The sequence below is a fragment of the Pan paniscus genome, chromosome 11 (assembly GCF_029289425.2).
Source record: "Pan paniscus chromosome 11, NHGRI_mPanPan1-v2.0_pri, whole genome shotgun sequence".
NCBI classification, from domain to species: Eukaryota; Metazoa; Chordata; class Mammalia; order Primates; family Hominidae; genus Pan; species Pan paniscus.
In genome coordinates, this window is record NC_073260.2 from 5,315,001 (window position 1) to 5,333,876 (window position 18,876).

The following is an 18,876-nucleotide window of genomic DNA, read 5'->3' on the forward strand; positions in this document are numbered from 1 at the left end:
TCCTGCGTGTTATCAAATGGCTTCCCAGAAATCACTGATGAAAATCTCCTTTGTGCGGGCATTTAAACTTCTAGAGAGTCCCTTCTTATCTGAACAATGGTAATAATAAAAATGTTAGCTGCCCACCTAATGTAGATGACAGGTTGATGGGTGCAGCAAACCACCGTGGCACGTGTATACCTATGTAACAAACCTGCACGTTCTGCACATGTATCCCCGAACTTAAAGTATAATAAATTTTTTTAAAAAAGTTAGCTGCCCTCACCGAGTCCCTGTTGCGCCACCCGCGCAGTGCTGAGCCTGTGGCCAGGCAGCTCTTCCCCACTGCAGGCGAAGAAGCCGAGGCGGAGAGGGCTCATGACTCACTGGGGGTCACGGGAGTGAGGGGCAGAGCAGGGCCCGAGTGCTCCTGGTTCACCTCCTCACCCAGCTGAGGCAGCTCCGAAATCGCCCCAAGCCCCCTCCAATCCCAGGGCGCCACGCAGCCCCAGTGGTGTGGGCCGTGCCCAGCACCTGCTCAGCCGCCCGCTCTTTTCCAGCTGAAGGCCGTGCACGAGCAGCTGGCCGCCCTGTCTCAGGCCCCAGTAAACAAACCAAAGAAGAAGAAGGAGAAGAAGGAGAAGGAGAAGAAGAAGAAGGACAAGGACAAGGAGAAGGAGAAGGAGAAGCACAAAGTGAAGGCCGAGGAAGAGAAGAAGGCCAAGGTGGCTCTGCCTGCCAAGCAGGCTCAGCAGAAGAAGGCTCCTGCCAAGAAGGCCAACAGCACGACCACGGCCGGCAGGTGGGCTCCAGACCTGCTCGGGCTCCAAGAGCCCAGCGCTCAGCGCGCCATGGGGGCTCATGTAGCAGCAGTGCTGGGATTGGGGGCTTTGTGCCTTGGCCACCTGGAAACCAGGGTGATGGGGGCGGGGAGACAGAGGGCCTGATGAGACCTGTGCTGGGAAGTCCGGGGGCCCAGGTGATGCTGCTCAGTTGTCTGCGGGGCTGGCCTGGATTCTGGGCATTGAAGCGCTGGCACGGCCTGGTCTCCATGTCATGAAGCTTTTGGGATGTTTCTCTGGTCTGGGCCAAGGATCTTGACTAGGGGGAGTTGAACGCCCCGTTTTGGACTTGCCCATAGGCAGGGGGCAGGGATGGTGGAATCGTGCACAGCTGCATTCAGCCTCCTTCGGGAGCCCCTGCTGTGGCTGGACACCACCCTGAGGAGCGTCTGCTAGGGACACGCAGGAGCCACAAAGCAGTGTGAGCTAGTAGGAAAGGAGCTCAGGCCCGGGATGGGAGCTCTCCTGGCCAGGTGGAAGGGAGGCTTCCCAAGCGGGAGGCAACAGCTGTGTGGGAGCAAGCTTGGCAGCAGAGGGCCAGGGAGGGAGTTCCAAGAACAGGGAACAGCGGGTACAAAGCCACAGAGGCCAGTAGGACGTGTTCCTTTTGGGAATGAGGGCAAAGTTGGCACCACTGAAAAAGAACAAGTTGGGAAAAAAGGTGAGTTGAGGCTGCTGAGATCAGCCGGCTTTGTTTGAGGTGTTCACGCTTCCTTTTCAAGCAAATGAAGGAGAGTTAGGATTTAAGCTCAACATGATCAGATCCTCGCCACTATGGAGAATAGCTTAGTGGAAATCAGGAATGGAAGAAAGGATACCCCTTTGGAGGTTATGGTGGTTGTGCAGGCAAAAGAAATTGGTGTGGCTCTGGAGATAGACTACTTTGGGAGGCGGCATGGCCAGGCCCTGGTGCTTGGAGGGAGGAGGGGAGGAGCATGGGGGTCCTGGGTTTGGGGTTAGACAGCTGGGTCAGCCATTAATGAAGACAGCGAGTGGAATGGTCGGGATAGGTCTTTCCTTCCCTTATTTTCTCCCTCCCTCCCTCTCTCCTTTTTGGAGGCAGATGCAGAAATCCATTTTTCTTATACAGGTTGAGTATCCTTTATCTAAAATAAGGATGTTTCCAAAATAAAAGGTGCTTCTGATTTTGGATTTTTTCAGATTTTGGAATATTTGCATTATACTCCCCATTGAGCATCTCAAATCTGAAGCATCTCAAAACTGAAGCATCTCAAATCTGAAAATCTGAAATCTCCAGTGAGCATTTCCTTTGAGCGTCACGTTAAGACTCAGACAGTTTCAGATTTTGGAGCATTTTGGATTTTTGGATTTGGGATACCCAGCTTGTACTATCTTTGTCTGTTTTTAGTGTCAGTATAATGCTGGCCTCAAAAATGAGTTGCAGCCTGGTGTGGTGGCTCCCACCTGTAATCCCAGCACTTTGGGAGGGCAAGGCAGGAGGATCACTTGAGCTCGGGAGTTAGAATCCTACTGTGTTGCCCATAGTGGTCTCAATCTCTTTACAAAAAAAAGTGTTGGTTGGGATATAATATTTGAGTGATTAGAGGCAATTAAAAAGTGATTTGAGGCCAGGTGCAGTGGCTCACACCTGTAATCCCAGAAATTTGGGCCAACATGGTGAAACCTCTCTCTACTAAGAACAGAAAAAATTGGCCGAGCTTGGTGACGGGCGCCTGTAATCCCAGCTACTCAGGAGGCTGAGACAGGAGAATCTCTTGAACCCGGGAGGCAGAGGTTGCAGTGAGCCGAGATCACACCACTGCACTCCAGCCTAGGCGACAGAGCAAGACTTGGCCTCAGAGAAAAAAAGAAAAAAAAGATTTGAAAGGTGTTGCCCCTCTTTTGTTTTCTGGAGTAAATGTATAGAATTGATATTAATACTTAAATGTTTGGTAGGATTCACTAGCAGAACCATCTGGGCCTGGAGTTTTGATTGTTGGAAGGTTTTTAATCATGAATTCAATTATTTTAATAGGTATAGGCTTATTAGATTATCAGTTTCTTCTTGAGTGAGTTTTAGAGGTTTATGCCTAAGGCGTTAATCCATTCCACTCAGATTGTCAAACTTATGGACATAAGTCTATTGGTTAGTATTTCTCTATTATCCTTTTATTGTCTGTAGGGCCTGTAGTGATGTGTCTTTTTCATTCCTGATATTGGTAATTTGTGTCTTTTTTTCTTGGTGAATCTGGATAGAGACATACCAATTTTATTGATCTTTCAAAGAAACATAATTAGATTTCATTGATGTTTTTAAAAAATTTTTACTTTTATTTATTTCTGATCTTTACTGTTTCCTTTGCTTAGTTTAGACTTGGCTTCTTTTTACTTTTTAAGGTAGAAGATTAGATTACTGACTTGAAACCTTTTTTTTTATTTTTTATTTTTTAAATTTTTTTGAGAAGGAGTCTGGCTGTGTTGCCTAGGCTGGAGCACGATCTCGGCTCACTGCAACCTCCGCCTCCAGGGTTCAAGTGATTCTCCTGCCTCAGCCTCCCTAGTAGCTGGTATTACAGGTGCCCGCCACCATGCCTGGCTCATTTTTGTATTTTTAGTAGAGACAGGGTTTTGCCATTTGGCCAGGCTAGTCTCGAACTCCTGACCTCAGATGATCCACCCGCCTTGGCCTCCCAAAGTGCTGGGATTATAGGCGTGAGCCACCGCACCTGGCCCTGCGTTGTCCTTTTTTCCTGAACATACTCCTTTTTCTGAAGTTGTCTGAGATTAATATGCCCACACCAGCTTTCTTTTGACTAGTGTTCGCATGGTATATTTTTTTCTCACTTTTTTCCTTTTAACCTACTTAGAACATTATATTTAAAGTGGCATTTGTGTAGACACTATGTAAGTGGGGTCTTGTTTTTTAATCCAACCTGAGCATCTCTTCCTTTTAGTTGGTGTGTTTAGACCATTTATATTTCTTTCTTTTTTTCTTTTTCTTTTTTTTTTATTTTGAGGCAGAGTCTCGATCTGTCGCCCAGGCTGGAGTGCAGGGACAAGATCTTGGCTCACTGCAGCCTCCACCTCCCTGGTTCAAGCGATTCTCCTGCCTCAGCCTCCCGCATAGCTGGGACTACAGGTGTCCGCCACCATGCCCGGCTAATTTTTTGTATTTTTAGTAGTAGAGACGAGGTTTCACCGTGTTAGCCAGGATGGTCTCGACCTACTGACCTCGTGATCCACCCGCCTCGGCCTCCCAAAGTGCTGGGATTACAGGCGTGAGCCACCATGCCTGGCCCTAGACCGTTTATATTTCACATAATTATTGATATAATTGGATTTTGGTCTGTCATTTTATTATTTTCTTTTTCCTCCGTGTTTTTTGTTCCTTTGTTCCCCCTTTTTTGCCTTCTTTTGGATTACCTGAATACAGAGATCATTTCTTGACCTGTGGAGTTTGAGACGCCTATGGGGTGCAGAGAGGAAGTAACCTCTGTAATTGTTTCCTGGCCAAGGGCTGGAAACCCCGCAGCTGGGAGCGACTTTTCTAACCTTGGATTTTCTGCCTTGGGGCACCACTTTGGGAAGAAAGCTTGGTCCCAGAGAGCAGCCTGCTGTTGGGAGGAAGGGGTGTGTGCAGTGGGCTCCCACGGCAGGTAGACGGAGACTCAACACCACGTTGCTCTGTCTCCTGCCCCAGACAGCTGAAGAAAGGCGGCAAGCAGGCATCTGCCTCCTACGACTCGGAGGAAGAGGAGGAGGGCCTGCCCATGAGCTACGATGAAAAGCGCCAGCTTAGCCTGGACATCAACCGGCTGCCCGGGGAGAAGCTGGGCCGGGTAGTGCACATCATCCAATCTCGGGAGCCCTCTCTCAGGGACTCCAACCCCGACGAGATAGAAATTGACTTTGAGACTCTGAAACCCACCACTTTGCGGGAACTGGAGAGATATGTCAAGTCTTGTTTACAGAAAAAGCAAAGGAAACCGTTCTGTAAGTTGCCTGCGTGGAGCGTGGTGCTTGAAGTTCCTCTTCCCTCCTTGGCCTGCCCCTCCTGTCACTCCTCACGGACCCTGTGCAGCGAGCGTGGGCACAGGGCTGCCACGCTGTCTTGGCTCCTTCGTCCCACCACAGATGCCCTGAGGATATCTGTGCTCACCCAGGGCCAGTGGGCTTGGGGCTGAACCCAGGCCTGAGCCCCACCCAGCCAGAGCCCTCTTTCCCTGTTCTTGGGGACATGGGCAGCACTGCGTGCCTTGGCCTTAACGTTGTCCAGGGAATGCGCGACTCTGGGGCTGGGCTCCGGCCCCAAACCCCATTCATTCAGGGCCCAGTTGGGGTCCTCACTGCATGCCTTCCTGAGGCTCCCCTCCATTTGGGGCCTTGGCTGCAGGTGACCTCTCATGGTCCCTTGCAGGGCAGACCAGCTTGTCTTATAACAAGGACACCCTCCCTTTGACTGGGGTCACAAGTCCAGAAGCTTCACAGGACGGACCCTGGGGCACCGGCCCAGGCTTCCCTGAAGTCAGTGGCAGGAACGAGTCACTGCTGGGGTCTGCAGGTCTGGCAGAGTAGGAGGGAGGGCAGACCCGAGGCAGCCCTTGTGGCAGCCCCCATAGGCTGTCAAGTGAGTGCAGGGCTCACTTGAACTTGCATGTGGCCTCTCGGGTGTGCATGGGCCTCACTTGCTCCTTTTCCTGGATGGAATGTCTGTGTGGTCATGGTGCGTCTGACCCACGGTAAGTCACCGGGTCAACTTGGAGGGAGCGACTCAGGAGTGTCAGGCAGTGGAGACCGGGCCTCCTGCTCGGGCAGATGGAGAGCAGCGGCCCTGGTGAGGCAGGTCCATGAATTAGAGGCTCTGCCCTGCACATGAGGGACGTTGGCCAAACCACATCCTGTCCGTGCACCTGTTTGCACCATAGGAATGGCCTCTGCCACCTTAGGATCCAGGCTTTGCACACCCTGAGGGCTCAGCAGATGTGGGTGGTGGTGGGTCTGTCTCATCCCAGTCATTTCTGCCACTCGAAGCCCTGGTGACAGCTTTGCATCTGTCAGCTCCCAGACTCATGAAAGCTGGGCAGCTGGCATGGATGCCAGTGTGCAGGGCTGGGGCCTTGGCCACCTGGATGCAGCCCTGGCTCCTGCCCCATCGGTCTGCTCTGCAGTCTGAGTGCCCATTTGTTCCCCGACAGCAGCAAGCGGGAAGAAACAGGCAGCCAAGTCGAAAGAGGAGCTAGCTCAGGAAAAGAAGAAGGAGCTGGAAAAGCGTCTGCAGGATGTCAGCGGGCAGCTGAGCAGTAGCAAGAAGCCCGCCCGGAAAGGTACCGCTGGCGACCGCCGTGCCACCCATCTTTGGGGAGGTGGGGGGTGTCAGCAGTAGGGGTTTGAGCATCGAGCAGGCCCACGTCTGAGTGTGGCTTACCTCCTGATGAGCTCCGTGTTCTTAGATGAGCTCTTGAGCTCCTGAAACCTCCATTTCCTTGTCTGTCACTGGGGGTCATACCCCAACCCTGCAGGGAGGTATGCACATGTCAAGTGTGTGTGAACACAGCCCATTCCAGGGCACCACAGACAGAGGACCCCCCAGGAGAGGGCTCTTGTGGGGCTGGACCGGGCAGCCCAGCCAGTGAGCTGGGCTCACCGTGAGCTTTCTGACTGTTCCCTGGCAGTGGCATCAGTTCCACGGCAGGCCGAGGTAGCAGAGGCGGGAGGCCCAGCCCCATGCCCTGCGCTTTGCCAGGTCCTTTGCTCAGGGGAGCCAGCATTTGAGCCCTTGCCTCCTTTTTCTGGACCCTGTTAGAGCACACATCTCTTTTCCTGGCTTCCAGGACACACATATGGGGGGGACAGTAGGGTCCTGTCTGGACTGGAGCATGTTCTAGCTGGGGGCCATGGCCTTGCGACATGGTTTGCCCAGTGTCGAGACAGGGCCCATGACCCTGCCCGCTGAAGGGGTCTGTCTCCTGTAGTCACTCTTTGGACGCCCCAGGCAGAGTAAGCGCTCCAGAAACGCCAGCAGCTGGTGTTCCTGTCGCTGCTGGTGGCCATGTGACTGGTGGATGTTTTTGATGGGCAGCCTTTCTCGCATCCATCATTTCCTGTTAGTAGTCTGCGTTCATTTTTTTCCTGTCTCAAGTATATTCAGATAGTCTTGTTGACCTGATTAATTTCAATAAATACTTATTAAACCACTGGGTCAGGAAGTGGGTGGATCGTGGCACACAGTGTGATGGTGTCACGCTGGCATGGACGACATACCGCCAAGTGGGTCAAGAAGCGGGTGTGCGAGCGCATCTCCCTGCCCATGTCTCCACAGAGAAGCCCGGCTCAGCACCCTCAGGGGGCCCGTCCAGGCTCAGCAGCAGCAGCTCCTCCGAGTCTGGGAGCAGCAGCTCCAGCGGGTCCAGCTCCGACAGCAGTGACTCAGAATGAACTGGCTTCGGACAGAACAGGACAGATGGATGTCGCACACGCCGAGACTCTGCCGTACCCCTCTGTGGTTCATATTACTACTTCTGTTCCATGGTGTGCAGGTCTGCTTCTTAATTCAGTGTTATGATATCTTCCAGTTTTTGCTTTCATAGGTCAGAGATCTATCTTGTGTGTGCGTTAGACTTGATGAGAAGGTGTGAACTCTGCAGAAAGTCTCTTCTTCATCACTGAATTCAGTCACTTGGAGATGACAACTTCAAATGCTAACCCGATGACCCCAGAAAACCGTGTGAGATTCGTACCGAAGAACCTAGTGGAATCCCTTTGCTTAGGCCCAACCTGGTCGATAGCTCGAGAAAGAATTTTTTCCAAGGAAATGTCTCGGACATGGGTACTGTATTTGAAAGCTGTTAGCTTTGTCAACACGCATTGTCCTTGTCATTTGGGCCCCGAGCTCTGACCCTGGTGTCTGACGCGGCCACCTCTTTCTGGAGGGCTGAGGACAGATGTGCCTGCTTGTGGAGACCAGGCTGGGCCTAAGCGGAGGGTCATCGCAGCCCCAGCCCGGAGCGTGGAGCCCTTGGGGGGTGGTCGGGTGGGATGTGCGTTCTCCGCTCGTGGTGATGTCAGGAGCTCCTCGGAGGGAACAGAGCGGCTGTGTATGCAGCCTGCAGGTTTCCATACACTGAAGCTTTTACCTCAACTTTAAAAAAAAAAAAAAGAAGAAAAGATTAAAAAAAAAAAAAGGAGACTTTTTTTGTAAGGTTCGGCAATTTTCTACGGAAGTCCAGCCCGCTGTGAGTCCCCGCCTGGCTAGCGCTGCCCCTGCTGCTGCTGCTGCTGCGCCGCCCTTGGGAACCACTTCCCGAGCTTATGTGTATATAAATAGTTATTTATTAACATCATTGGTCGTTTTTAAAAAAAAGAAAATAAGAAAAAACCGCAGAAGAAATGCATTCACACAATCGCAGAGATGCAGGCCTTGTCAGTGGTGTGCCGGGCCCGGGTCCTGTCTGGCGGCGGCCTGTCGTCTCCAGGTGCTAACTCCTGCCACCGCGCGGTGCTCACCCACATCTGTTCGCGCGCTCGCCCCTGGGTTGGTTGGGTTTTTTGGTTTTTTTCTTTGTGGTTTTTTTTTTTTTTTTTTTTTGTATGAAACTTGGAGGCTTACAGGTATAGACAGCTTTCAGCTACAGCACATTCTAATTTTTTATTTTGTTTAGTTCTTTTGTATTCACTTCTGGTCTCTTTAAGACTGTTTTAAAAGAAATCAATTTAGGGAACCCCAGTTATATAATATAAACTTTGTAATCTGAGAGAAAAAATGTATAGTAAATCTAAGTCTTGATTTTTAACTTTCTATTGTAAAAAATAATAATATACAGAGTTTAATAGAAGGTGATGTTTTGGTTTTGTTTTCCCAGAGGCTGCCATATGGCCTTTGAGTACGGGGATGTCCCAAACTGGCCCACCAATGAGCATGGCGGCTCCGGCCAGGAATGCCAGAGTTAGCCTCCCAGGCTTGCGGGTGGACATGCCTGCTCCCTGCCAGCCTCCAGTGGCCTGGCCAGGCCCTCCCGAGCCTGTCTGCCCTCCCCAGGGGTGGAGGAGTCTCTGGGCCCCAGGAGGATTCCCTCCCGGAGACTCGCACGGTGCTCCCTGCTCACGCGTTGTCACAGTTAGTCCGGAAATGACTGAAACCAGGCATTCTCCCGGACCTCAGCGTGGGGGAGCCTCCAGGCAGATGCTGGGTAGGGAGCTGTGGTGTGGTCTGTCCTGTATGGTGGCCAGTGCTTTCTGCCAGCATTTCTGGATGGATATAGGGACTATCATTAGTATCCTAATACATGGTGATTTTAAAAAAACCATAAAATTGATTGAGAGTCCACTGACCCTTACAGATGTAGGTATACCCTTACTGGAGAGGGAACTCTGATGAGGAGATGCTGGTAAATTATCATTTTTTAAATTGCTGGTGAGTCTGACACTTGGTGAGTTTTCAGCCAGTTTGTTAAACTTTTAATTGTTTTGTTTATAATAAAAATATAAATGGATTTGAAAGTTTCCATTTTTTAAAGTTACCCTTGTTTTTCAAAGGTATTTTCTAAACAGATCTTTAATGGACTATTTAAACCGAATTTAAGGAATTCACACACGACAGTTGACAGGTCTTCACGCAGGCTGGTTGGTAACGTGCCGCCAGCACAGGGCTGGGTGATACGCACACCCTAAGCCGGGGGTGCCTGGGGCTGGGGGGCGCTCCTTGCAATGCCCCTCCAGCCACAGGGCGGTGAGGTGCTGCCTGTGTGAGCCGTCGGGGGAGCGGCCGGCTGTGGGGTCAGCGCAGCAGGAGCATCGTGGGGCCTTTCCTTCTCGGCTGGTTCTCTGTGACGGTGGCGTCGGCTCGCCTCTGCTCCTTTCATCTAGAAAGAAGCCACTGACCCTGACAGCCCACGGCGGGTACACTGAGCAGCTGCATTGGTGCTGTCACTTTTTTAAGGCTTTCTGTCCAGACTTCAACACTGGTTTCTTTTCAGAGTTTCGAAGGATTAATGACTTCCTCAGCGCCCTTGCTGGCGGGCTGAGGGTGACAGTCACGTCCGTTTCTTCTGTATTAGAAGGCTGCGGTGATTCAATTAGATTGTCCCACTGCTGAGACCTGTAGGGCAGCTTCTGACATGCTTTTTTCAAGGGGAGAGGAGCAGTGACAAGTCGTGTGTCGGAATTGGATTTGAGAACGCTCTGAATGACCCCTGGAGGCCGAGGGGGCAGGCTTCGGGCGTGAACTGAACTCCAGACCCCTCTTTGTGTTGGGCGGTGTCATCTTGCTTACAAACTGTAAGACACATTTTTTTGTGTGTTTGTTTTTGTTGTTGTTCTTTTGCAGCACTCACGCCTCTGACAGTCTTTTGGGAAAGAGTAACACCCACATACAGAATTTGTCACATCCAGAGTGGCACTGTTCCTTAATACTGGCATAATGCTTCCAGGAAGTTTTTCTTTTTTATATTTAAAATGTTACTTTTCTGTATGATGTGCATGCAAGTTTACCGTAACTTTTCTTAAACTTTTTAGTGCCGTTTCTAGTATATTCCTGTAAATGTCAGTTACTGAAAATGAGTCCAATGTAAGTAGTTTAGCTTGTTTATTGCAATGCTGGCCTCAACACAACAGAATAAAAATGGTAGAAAGTACTCTTTGATGTTTCTGGTAATCATGGACCCTTCTCCTGGGGCATTTGTTTTGTTTTCATAATAAAAAGCAAAAAAAAAAAAAAAAGACTGTTTTTTTTTTTTTGCATTTTCCTGTGCTTTTTGTGGGGGCTCCCAGCCTCTCTCCTGGAGCCTGGAAATGTCTGGAAGCACCTGGTCTGGAACAGCCTTCACTGGTCCACAGCAAGGGTGCTGAGCTCCCCACACTTGACATCCTGTAACTCTTGGCAAAAACACCCAGAGCATCCAAAAGGGACCCCAAAAAACCATTTAAAGGCAGGATGCAGTGGCTCGTGCCTGTGATCACAGCACTTTGGGAGGCGCCGAGGCAGGAGGATGGCCTGAGGCCAGGAGTTTGAGGCTGCAGTAAGCCATGATTGCATCACTGCACTCCAGCCTGGACAACATCTCTTAAAAAATAATAATAACCAAACCATTAAGTAGCTCTTGTCCTGAGCCCTGGCAGGATGAAGGGAGCATCATTTCTTGCCTCACTAGGAAGCCACAATCCCCTTTACTGACAGTTCATTGGTTCCCTGGAACAAGCTGCCCTCTTTGAGACAGCCAGGTTCTGTGCTCTTCTAGTCGACCTGGCCGCTTGTCCCCTCCCTCTGCACCTCAGTCTATCCTGAAGTGGCTTGTGATGCGCTCAGTCTAATGGAAATGCAAATAAAATCCCAAAAGCAGATTTTCATAGTGAGGTTTAACTGCCAGACTGCAGAGGCTGGTGTGCAGCGTGGCTCACCGAAGAATGACAGCTCTGGAACTAGGCCTGGAAGAGACATGCCAGGGGAGAAGGTTCTGGCTGGGCCCACGTCTAGGCCTGAGGACCTGTCCAGCCCGACCCCAGATGGGGTCAGGGGGCACGGTGTCACTCCTGGCCAGACTGTGACCCTTCTCATCCAGACCAGCCTCCTTGAGGACGGACATGGGGCCTTGTCCGCCCCAGGCAGATGGTGTCTTCCTGCAGCCTAAGCGGCTTAGTGCCAGCTCCTTGTGCGTGGCCCACACGCCCTGACCCCTGCAGAGACTGGCCCTTGAGCACACATCCTGCCAGCGTTGCAACGTGACCTCAGACCCCATTCTGCATGTCTGCGCTGCCTCCCATGCTTGGGGCCAACCCCGCCACAACCCGTCCTCGGGAGTCTGTGGTGCGGTGAGAAGGTGGCACACAGGCATTCCAGATTTGCCTCTGGAGTTTGCTTTCTTCCCAGGCAGGACTTAAACTGAAGAACTAAAAAGATGTAGACAAACCCTACCTAGCGGATGTGGAGTGCTTCCTTGGCGGGCCCGCCTTGCTGCGGGAGTGTCAGCCGGCGGGGCAGGTCCTCCAGCCCCATGCTCACTCCCTCTGCAGCTCCATGCGGCAATCCTGGAAGTCTGACTTCAAATCTCCCAGCTGCAGGCTGCAAACAAGCCCGGACTCTCGCAGAAGGGACTCGGGCTGTGCAGGAGGCTGCTGCCGACCAGGCCTCTGGCAGGACATTTGGGGAATGCACTTTGACCCAGCAGCTCCACTTCTAGGACGTTTGCGAATGAACTTGCACAGCTGCAAAGAGAAGCACGAACAGAGTACAGGCACATTCAGAACATGCTGTTTGCACAGATGACAACCTGGATGCTGTCACTGTGCCCGTCTGTGGGCTCACGGGAGAGGTGCGAGTCAGAGGTTAAAAGCATGAAGTGGGCCGGGTGCGGTGGCTCACGCCTGTAATCCCAGTACTTTGGGAGGCCGAGGTGGGCAGATCACCTGAGATTGGGAGTTTGAGATCAGCCTGGCCAACATGCTGAAACCCTGTCTCTATTAAAAATACAAAAATTAGCCAGGTGTGGTGGCAGGCACCTGTAATTCCAGCTACTCAGGAGGCTGAGGCAGGAGAATCGCCTGAACCCAAGAGGCAGAGGTTGCAGTGAGCTGAGATTGTGCCATTGCACTCCAGCCTGGGCAACAGAGTGAGACTCTCTTAAAAAAAGAAGAAAAGCATTAAGTGAATGCCCAGTCTGTACAGTTGAGCAAGAAAGAAAATGGCGGATACAAGAGGCGTGGTGCAGGATGAGGCCGTCAGAATCACGTGACCGTGTGTGCACGCTGAGGAGCCCTGGGACGCATCCCCAGCTGCCGGCCGGGTTCTCCCCACGGAGAGCACTTGTGCTTTGCTTTATGCCTTTGTGTACTGCAGTCTTTAGCAATCAATTAGATATTACTGCTATAAAAAATGGGAAGCCAAGTAGGATATTACGAACAAGGATAAAAATAAGTGTGAGGAAGGGGAGGAGTGTATTAAAGGATGTTTATTTAGAAAAGAAAAATTAGCTTTGACAAGAGACACCTGCACATTTGTGTAGCCAAGGAGATGTCAGTGAGAGCAGAAGGTGAATCCTTCGTGGAGACTGAACACAGGTGGCCAGCTGTGGCAGCGACAGTGAACACATGTCAGTGTCGGCCTGGGGGCAGAGTGGTTGAATGCTTTAAGTCTGGTGGAGAGCCTGCCTTGCTCAGCCCTGTTACTACATGGAAGTCACTGTAGGCCACACATGTGCAACTTACAACTCTCGGGTTTCCTGAATGTGTTTTGGATGCACTGGCCAGTGGGCCGCAAATGCTTGGAAGCTACCATGATGCTTCACACATGACGATCATTTTGGTAACTCAAAATATAAATGCGGGCTTGGTGCGGTGACCCATGCCTGTAATCCCAGCACTCTGGGAGGCTTGAGCCCAGGACTATAAGACCAGACCAGCCTGGGCAACATAGGGAAACCCTGTCTCTATACACAGTAGTTCGCCTGGAGCCACAGCTACCTGGGAGGCTGAGTTTGGGAGGATCACCTGAGCCCAGGAGATCGAGCCTACAGTGAGCTGTGATCGTGCCACTGTATTCCAGCCTGGGTAACAGAGTGAGACCCCGTCTCAAAAAAGCAAAATACAAAATGTAATGCGACAAAGCTCCTGGTGAGATGCTGCTGCTACTCCGCCATTTATGCTAAAAACAAAAAACTAAAACCTAAAAAACTTGAAAAGGTGGTTTGTAATGGGGATGGGAGGGTTACTCTTGGCCTGGTTTAAACCAAGCATCTAGCAGTGCCCAGGCCTATGCTGTCCCTAGCAGCACCTGGAGAATTCGAATGTCACAACAGCTGACCACGGAGGGGACTCTAGAGGGGAAGTGTCCTGTGCACCAGTCACACCGCGGCTGTGCTGAGGGGCTCGGGGGCCAATTCTGCGCTTCTTGGGTTCTTACACCACAGTTTGATCTTCACGTTTATTATTCAAAATCTTCCAGCAAGGATTGGAAATCAACAAGACAACTGAATGAAACTCAGGTCTGTTTTCCTCAAAGTGTGGTCCTGGGTTCAGGTGCTCACATCGGAATCACATAATTGTGCAAAACTTGGACTGCCCTGTGTCTCTAGAGACCTCGAGCTTGTTTTTGTCTCGGACCAAGATGGCCTCATTTCCATACTGTGAGTACCACATGCTTCGGCTCCTGCTCAGGTACGTCCCAGGTGGCACCGACTCCAACTTCTGCTGTTGCTGCTGCCAGATGAGCAAGGAGGTGTCCCTGTACCGGAGGCGGGCGTAGCCTTCAGACAAGGCCTTCTCTGCCAGGGGGACACGGCCACTCATCCCCTCCCCTGTCCCGCTGGACTCCTGGGAACCCTGCTGTTCTGAGACGGCCCACGCACACTAAATTAACGGACAGCTTTCCCAGCTTTGGGGTTTAAGGATCCCTCGTTTAACTGAATGGTAGAAATTAGGAATTCCGCCCATTTGCAGGCAACGTTCTCAGGAGGGTTGTGTGGTGAGGAAATGAGGCGGCCTCACCATTCTGAAGACACCCGAGACCCATTCAGGGGACCGCACACAGGTCAGAGCGGCGCCCGGCCACAGCTCTTCCGGGTGCAGCTGTGTGGAATTGACAGGGACGAGGCGTCACACCCTGGGGGGTGATTCTGCCACCATGGCCTGGACCACTGAGCTTGAAGAGATGGATCCAGTGCCCTGAGGAAGGGACATGGTGGCCCCAGACGCAAGCTGGAAGGAGCTCCGGTGGCACGCCCCGCACGCATCTGTCCGGGCCAGCTTTCAGGGCAACGGCTGTTCTGACCCACCCTGGGGATCCGGCCCCAGCGTTTGTTCAGGTCTCGTCTCTCCCCAAAGGTGCTGCTGCAAAGGAACGAACGTGCTGTCAGGAGAGGGGAAGTCAAGCGCCCCGGCAGCGGCGGCAGTCTGCAGCGCAGCATCAAGTCTCTGGGGGTCAGCGGCCTAGATCGAGCTACTTACGTCCCGTGGGGCAGCCTGGGAGCTGGGTGGAGAGTGAGACGGGCGCCCAGTGCCAGCTTTTTCAGTCACTGGGAGGTGCTGGGGAGGCTGCTTGTTGGGGCTTCAGGGTCTCCATCTGTGAAACAGGAGCCAGCGGCGCTTGAAAGGGCGCGGGTTCCCGGAGACGCCGCCAGGCGTCAGCCCCGGGACCGGAAGGGGCCCCCAGGCCCGCCTTGCTGCTCCGAGCATCCAGCTCCCGTGAGGCCCCTGGACCCAAACAAAAACGATGTCAGGAGAAAACGAACAGGGAAGCATCGCAACCCACTCCCGAACGCCTTCCCAGCTGCGCAGCGTCAGGGACCTCCCCTCCTGGGATGCCTGCGCTAGGTCAGCCTCAGCTTCCCGAGCCCCCATCGCGCGTCCTCGCCACCTGCGCGCACCCTGGGGTCCCCGTCGCGTGGCCCGCGGCCCCCATCCCCGCGCCCCAGACCCCGCGCGCTCTGGGTCGCCCCATCCTCCAGCCCCCTATCGTCTGCCCGCATCCCCGGGTCCCCCACGTCGCCCGCCCCAGTCACCGCTCGTCGTGGGCCTCGGAGATGCGGGCAGCGGCGCGACGCGCTGCGGGGCTCCCAGGGCGGGGCCTGGGGCCGCTGGGCCGTGTCTCCATGGCAGCGCCGCAGGCCTGGCGAGCCGAGCGCAGAGGCTGGGCAGGCGTGTGCGACGAGCCCAAGCCATCGATCGCTCCGCGAGGCGGGGCTGGGCCCGACCCGAATAGGAACTGGAAGAGGAGGAGGAGGGGCTGGAGGAGGAGGGGCTGGAGGAGGAGGGGCTGGAGGAGGAGGGGCTGGAGGAGGAGGAGGGGCTGGAGGAGGAGGGGCTGAAGGAGGAAGGGCTGGAGGAGGAGAGGCTGGAGGAGGAGGAGGGGCTGGAGGAGGAGGGGCTGGAGGAGGAGGGGCTGGAGGAGGAGGGGCTGGAGGAGGAGGAGGGGCTGGAGGAGGAGGGGCTGAAGGAGGAAGGGCTGGAGGAGGAGGGGCTGGAGGAGGAGGGGCTGGAGGAGGAGGAGGGGCTGGAGGAGGAGGGGCTGAAGGAGGAAGGGCTGGAGGAGGAGAGGCTGGAGGAGGAGGAGGGGCTGGAGGAGGAGGGGCTGGAGGAGGGGCTGAAGGAGGAGGGGCTGGATGGTGAGGGTCTGCGCGAGGAGGGGCTGGAGGACGAGGAACTGGAGGAGGAGCTGGGGAGGAGGGGCTGGGAGAGGAGGAGGAGATGGAGGAGGAGGGGCTGGATGGTGAGGGGCTGGGAAAGGAGGAGGGGCTGGGAGCGGAGGTGGGAGGAGCGGCTGGCAGAGGAGAAGGGGCTGAGGAGGTACTGGAAAAGAAAGAGGAGCAGGAGCTGGAGGAAGACGTGGGGGAGGAGCTGGAGGAGGAGGAAGAGAAGGAGTGGGGCGCCCACAACCCTGTTAGTGAGACACTGCCGGACTGTATGGTCTTATCATCTTGGTTTTCGTATTTCTGCTTGTGTGGTTACTTTTGCCACTGCTGTTACTGCTTTTATTAGTATTCTTACTCTCAAAAATTGATACAATTATTTTTAATTAATTAAATGTCCGGGCTTACTATCTCAAAAATAGGTCTTGAATTTCTCCATCTCATCCAACCAAGCCAGGCCTCTATACTGCTCATTTGGACTCCTCAACAGCCCCATGAAAGCGAGGTCTATTTCCTTTTCTCACTCCACCTCCAATCACACTCCAATAGCACTCTTTTAGTATCTACCCTTTTCCCCTAATTTGATGGTTTTCTCCAATGCCAATTAAGAAAACTAGCATAATGGAACCTGGTGTGGTGGCTCACCTCTGAGTCCCACCTACTTGGGAGGCTGAGGCAGGAGGATCCCTTGAGCCAGGAGTTCGAGGCTGCAGTGAGCCATAATCATGCCACTGCACTTCAGCTGGGATGAAACAGCAAGACCCCATCTCTAAAAAAAAAGAAAAAAAAGAAAATAAGCATAACAGACATCCAAGGAAGATGCTTAGTGTGAGCACTAAGCCCACAGCTGTGGAACGCACATTCTTTTTTTTGAAAGGGAATCTCACTCTGTCACCCAGGCTGGAGTGTGGTGGCACGATCTCAGTTCACTGCAACCTCCGCCCCCCAGGTTCAAGCGATTCTCCTGCCTCAGCCTCCTGAGTAGCTGGGACTACAGGCGCCGGCAACCACGCCCAGCTAATTTTTGTATTTTTAGTAGAGACAGGGTTTTACCATATTGGCCAGGCTGGTCTCGAACTCCTGACCTTGTGATCCGCCTGCCTCGCACTTTCTTCACAAGTACCTACACAGGACGTTTAGCAAAACTGATCACATGCTGAACCATAAATCAGTTTCAACAAATTTGAAAGCGTTTAAATCTTACATGATCTCCCAGTCTTCCGACCTGGGAAAAGACAGCAACTGAAGTTATACTGCTTTCAAGAGACACAAGAACAGGCCTGTATTCAAAGACTCATTTAACACTTTTACCTCTATCTGGCCGGGTGCGGTTTTCACGCCTGTAATCCCAGCACTTTGGGAGGCCTAGGCGGTCACATCACTTGAGGTCAGGAGTTCGAGACCAGCCTAGCCAACATGATGAAACCCTGTCTCTACCAAAAATATAAAAAATTAGCCCAGTGTGGTGGCAGGCGCCTGTAATCCCAGCTACTCAGGAGGCTGAGGCAGGAGAATCTCTTGAACCCAGGAGGCGGAGGTTGCAGTGAGCTGAGATTGCGCCATTGCACTCCAGCTTGGGTGACAGAGTGAGACCCCATCTCAAAAAAAAAAAAATTGCCTCTAAGCTGATATAATTTGTTCTATGCCTTGAACTAAATAATTTGAATATTTAGTTACCTGTAAGCTTCCTTTTCCTATCGTTGTCAAAACCAAATAGGACTTATATTTCTGTTCGAAACATTTACTTATGTTTTGTTTTCCAGAGTCAAAAAGCTGTTTTTCCTTTTAAGCTATTTTATAGCTACAACAATTAAGTAAAAAATGAAGATTACCTCTCTTTTTCTACCTGATATCTCCAGAATCTGAAAATGATTTAAAATCCCATTGGCTCCAATCTGATTTGATATCAAACACCCTCCCTCTAGGCCCAGGGACAATTGCAGAAGAGGTAAACGCATGAGATTGTAAGGGCTGGTTTCGAGGGATAAAATTTGTTCAGACCCTCTGAATCAAAGATGGTTCACAAATACCTAAATAGCTGATAGCTCAATACATAAAACTTAGAGATAAGTCAATTTTGTAACCTCACGTTTTGGATTTTGGTTTTTGCCTCTTATGTTGCACAAAAGGTTGTTTTTTGTTGTTGTTGTTTGTTTTGTTTTGTTTTATTTTGATTTTTTTGAGATGGAATCTCGCTCTGTCGCCCAGGCCGGAGTACAATGGTGCAATCTCAGCTCACTGCAACCTCTGCCTCCCAGGTTCAAGTGATTCTCCTGCCTCAGCCTCCCGAGTAGCTAGGGTTACAGGCATGTGCCACCATGCCTGGCTCATTTTGTATTTTTAGTGGAGACAGGGTTTCACTATGTTGATCAGGCTGGTCTCAAACTCCTGACCTCGTGATCCACCCGCCTCAGACTCCCAAAGTGCTAGGATTACAGGCATAAGCCACCGCACCCAGCTGCACAAAAGGTTTTTAAGGGTGAATGAGTGCCTGCCCATCTCCTTTCCTATCTGTCCTAAAACATTTAATTAGCTGTCTTTCAGTCTTTTGGCTCTAAGTCTCTTGGCCATAGGGGTCCCACCAAGGGACAAGATGGACCCAGTGCAGGCAGCACACAGCCCCAGCAATGATAGAGGACAAAATAAAAGTTTGGTCATCAATGCCATCTCTGGCAAATCTTGACCAAAAGAAGGGAATATAAACTAAAAATAAAATCCTAAACTCCTCACTGACTGAACGGATCCCCTCTTGGCCAAGGGGACCTCAGAAAAAACTTAAAACTGAGTTCCCAGCCACGATGGGATAGGAGAGCCCACTCACGTCGTTATAACTCCTCCCTTTGGTGACTTAGAGACAAGGCACTAGCATTTGCGTTAAAATATGTAAGACTGAAAACATAGAAGACTGAAAAACAGACTCTTTATGGCGATAACATACCAAATTATAAATAAGACCTGTGGCTGGGCATGGTGACTCACAT

General features: G+C 52.0%; 2 protein-coding genes across 4 annotated transcripts in view; one reads left to right on the forward strand and one right to left on the reverse strand.

Moving 5' to 3' along the window:
- Window positions 1–10,411, forward strand: part of BRD3 (bromodomain containing 3) — a 38,098-nt gene extending 27,687 nt beyond the window's left edge. The window contains exons 9-12 of one of the 2 annotated variants that reach the window (XM_034929436.3): window positions 540–781; window positions 4,483–4,775; window positions 5,978–6,106; window positions 7,102–10,411. In XM_034929436.3, coding sequence (XP_034785327.1) covers window positions 540–781; window positions 4,483–4,775; window positions 5,978–6,106; window positions 7,102–7,217 — 780 coding nt within the window. In that variant the 3' untranslated portion in view covers window positions 7,218–10,411. The remainder of the gene's footprint in view (window positions 1–539; window positions 782–4,482; window positions 4,776–5,977; window positions 6,107–7,101) is intronic. The other variant, XM_034929437.2, reaches the window with a different exon arrangement.
- BRD3OS (BRD3 opposite strand) lies at window positions 10,346–15,435 on the reverse strand. 2 transcript variants are annotated; one of them, XR_010108996.1, is made up of 4 exons: window positions 15,269–15,435; window positions 14,715–14,960; window positions 13,543–14,597; window positions 10,346–11,978 (listed from the first exon to the last, which is right to left on the reverse strand). XR_010108996.1 is itself a non-coding variant. In XM_055117495.3 (3 exons), exon 3 carries the CDS (start codon window positions 14,055–14,057, stop codon window positions 13,803–13,805), a length of 255 nt encoding a protein of 84 aa, XP_054973470.1. In that variant the 5' UTR covers window positions 14,058–14,597; window positions 14,715–14,960; window positions 15,269–15,435; the 3' UTR covers window positions 12,707–13,802. The 2 variants fall into 2 exon arrangements, 1 of the variants encoding a protein (XP_054973470.1); XM_055117495.3 differs by lacking the exon at window positions 10,346–11,978 and having other exon boundaries at window positions 12,707–14,597.
- Window positions 15,436–18,876: the final 3,441 nt, after the last annotated feature.

What these genes read in the sequence shown, in the direction of transcription:
- BRD3OS (XM_055117495.3), bottom strand. Translation starts at nt 14,057, where the DNA reads ATGAGTGGCCGTGTCCCCCTGGCAGAGAAGGCCTTGTCTGAAGGCTAC.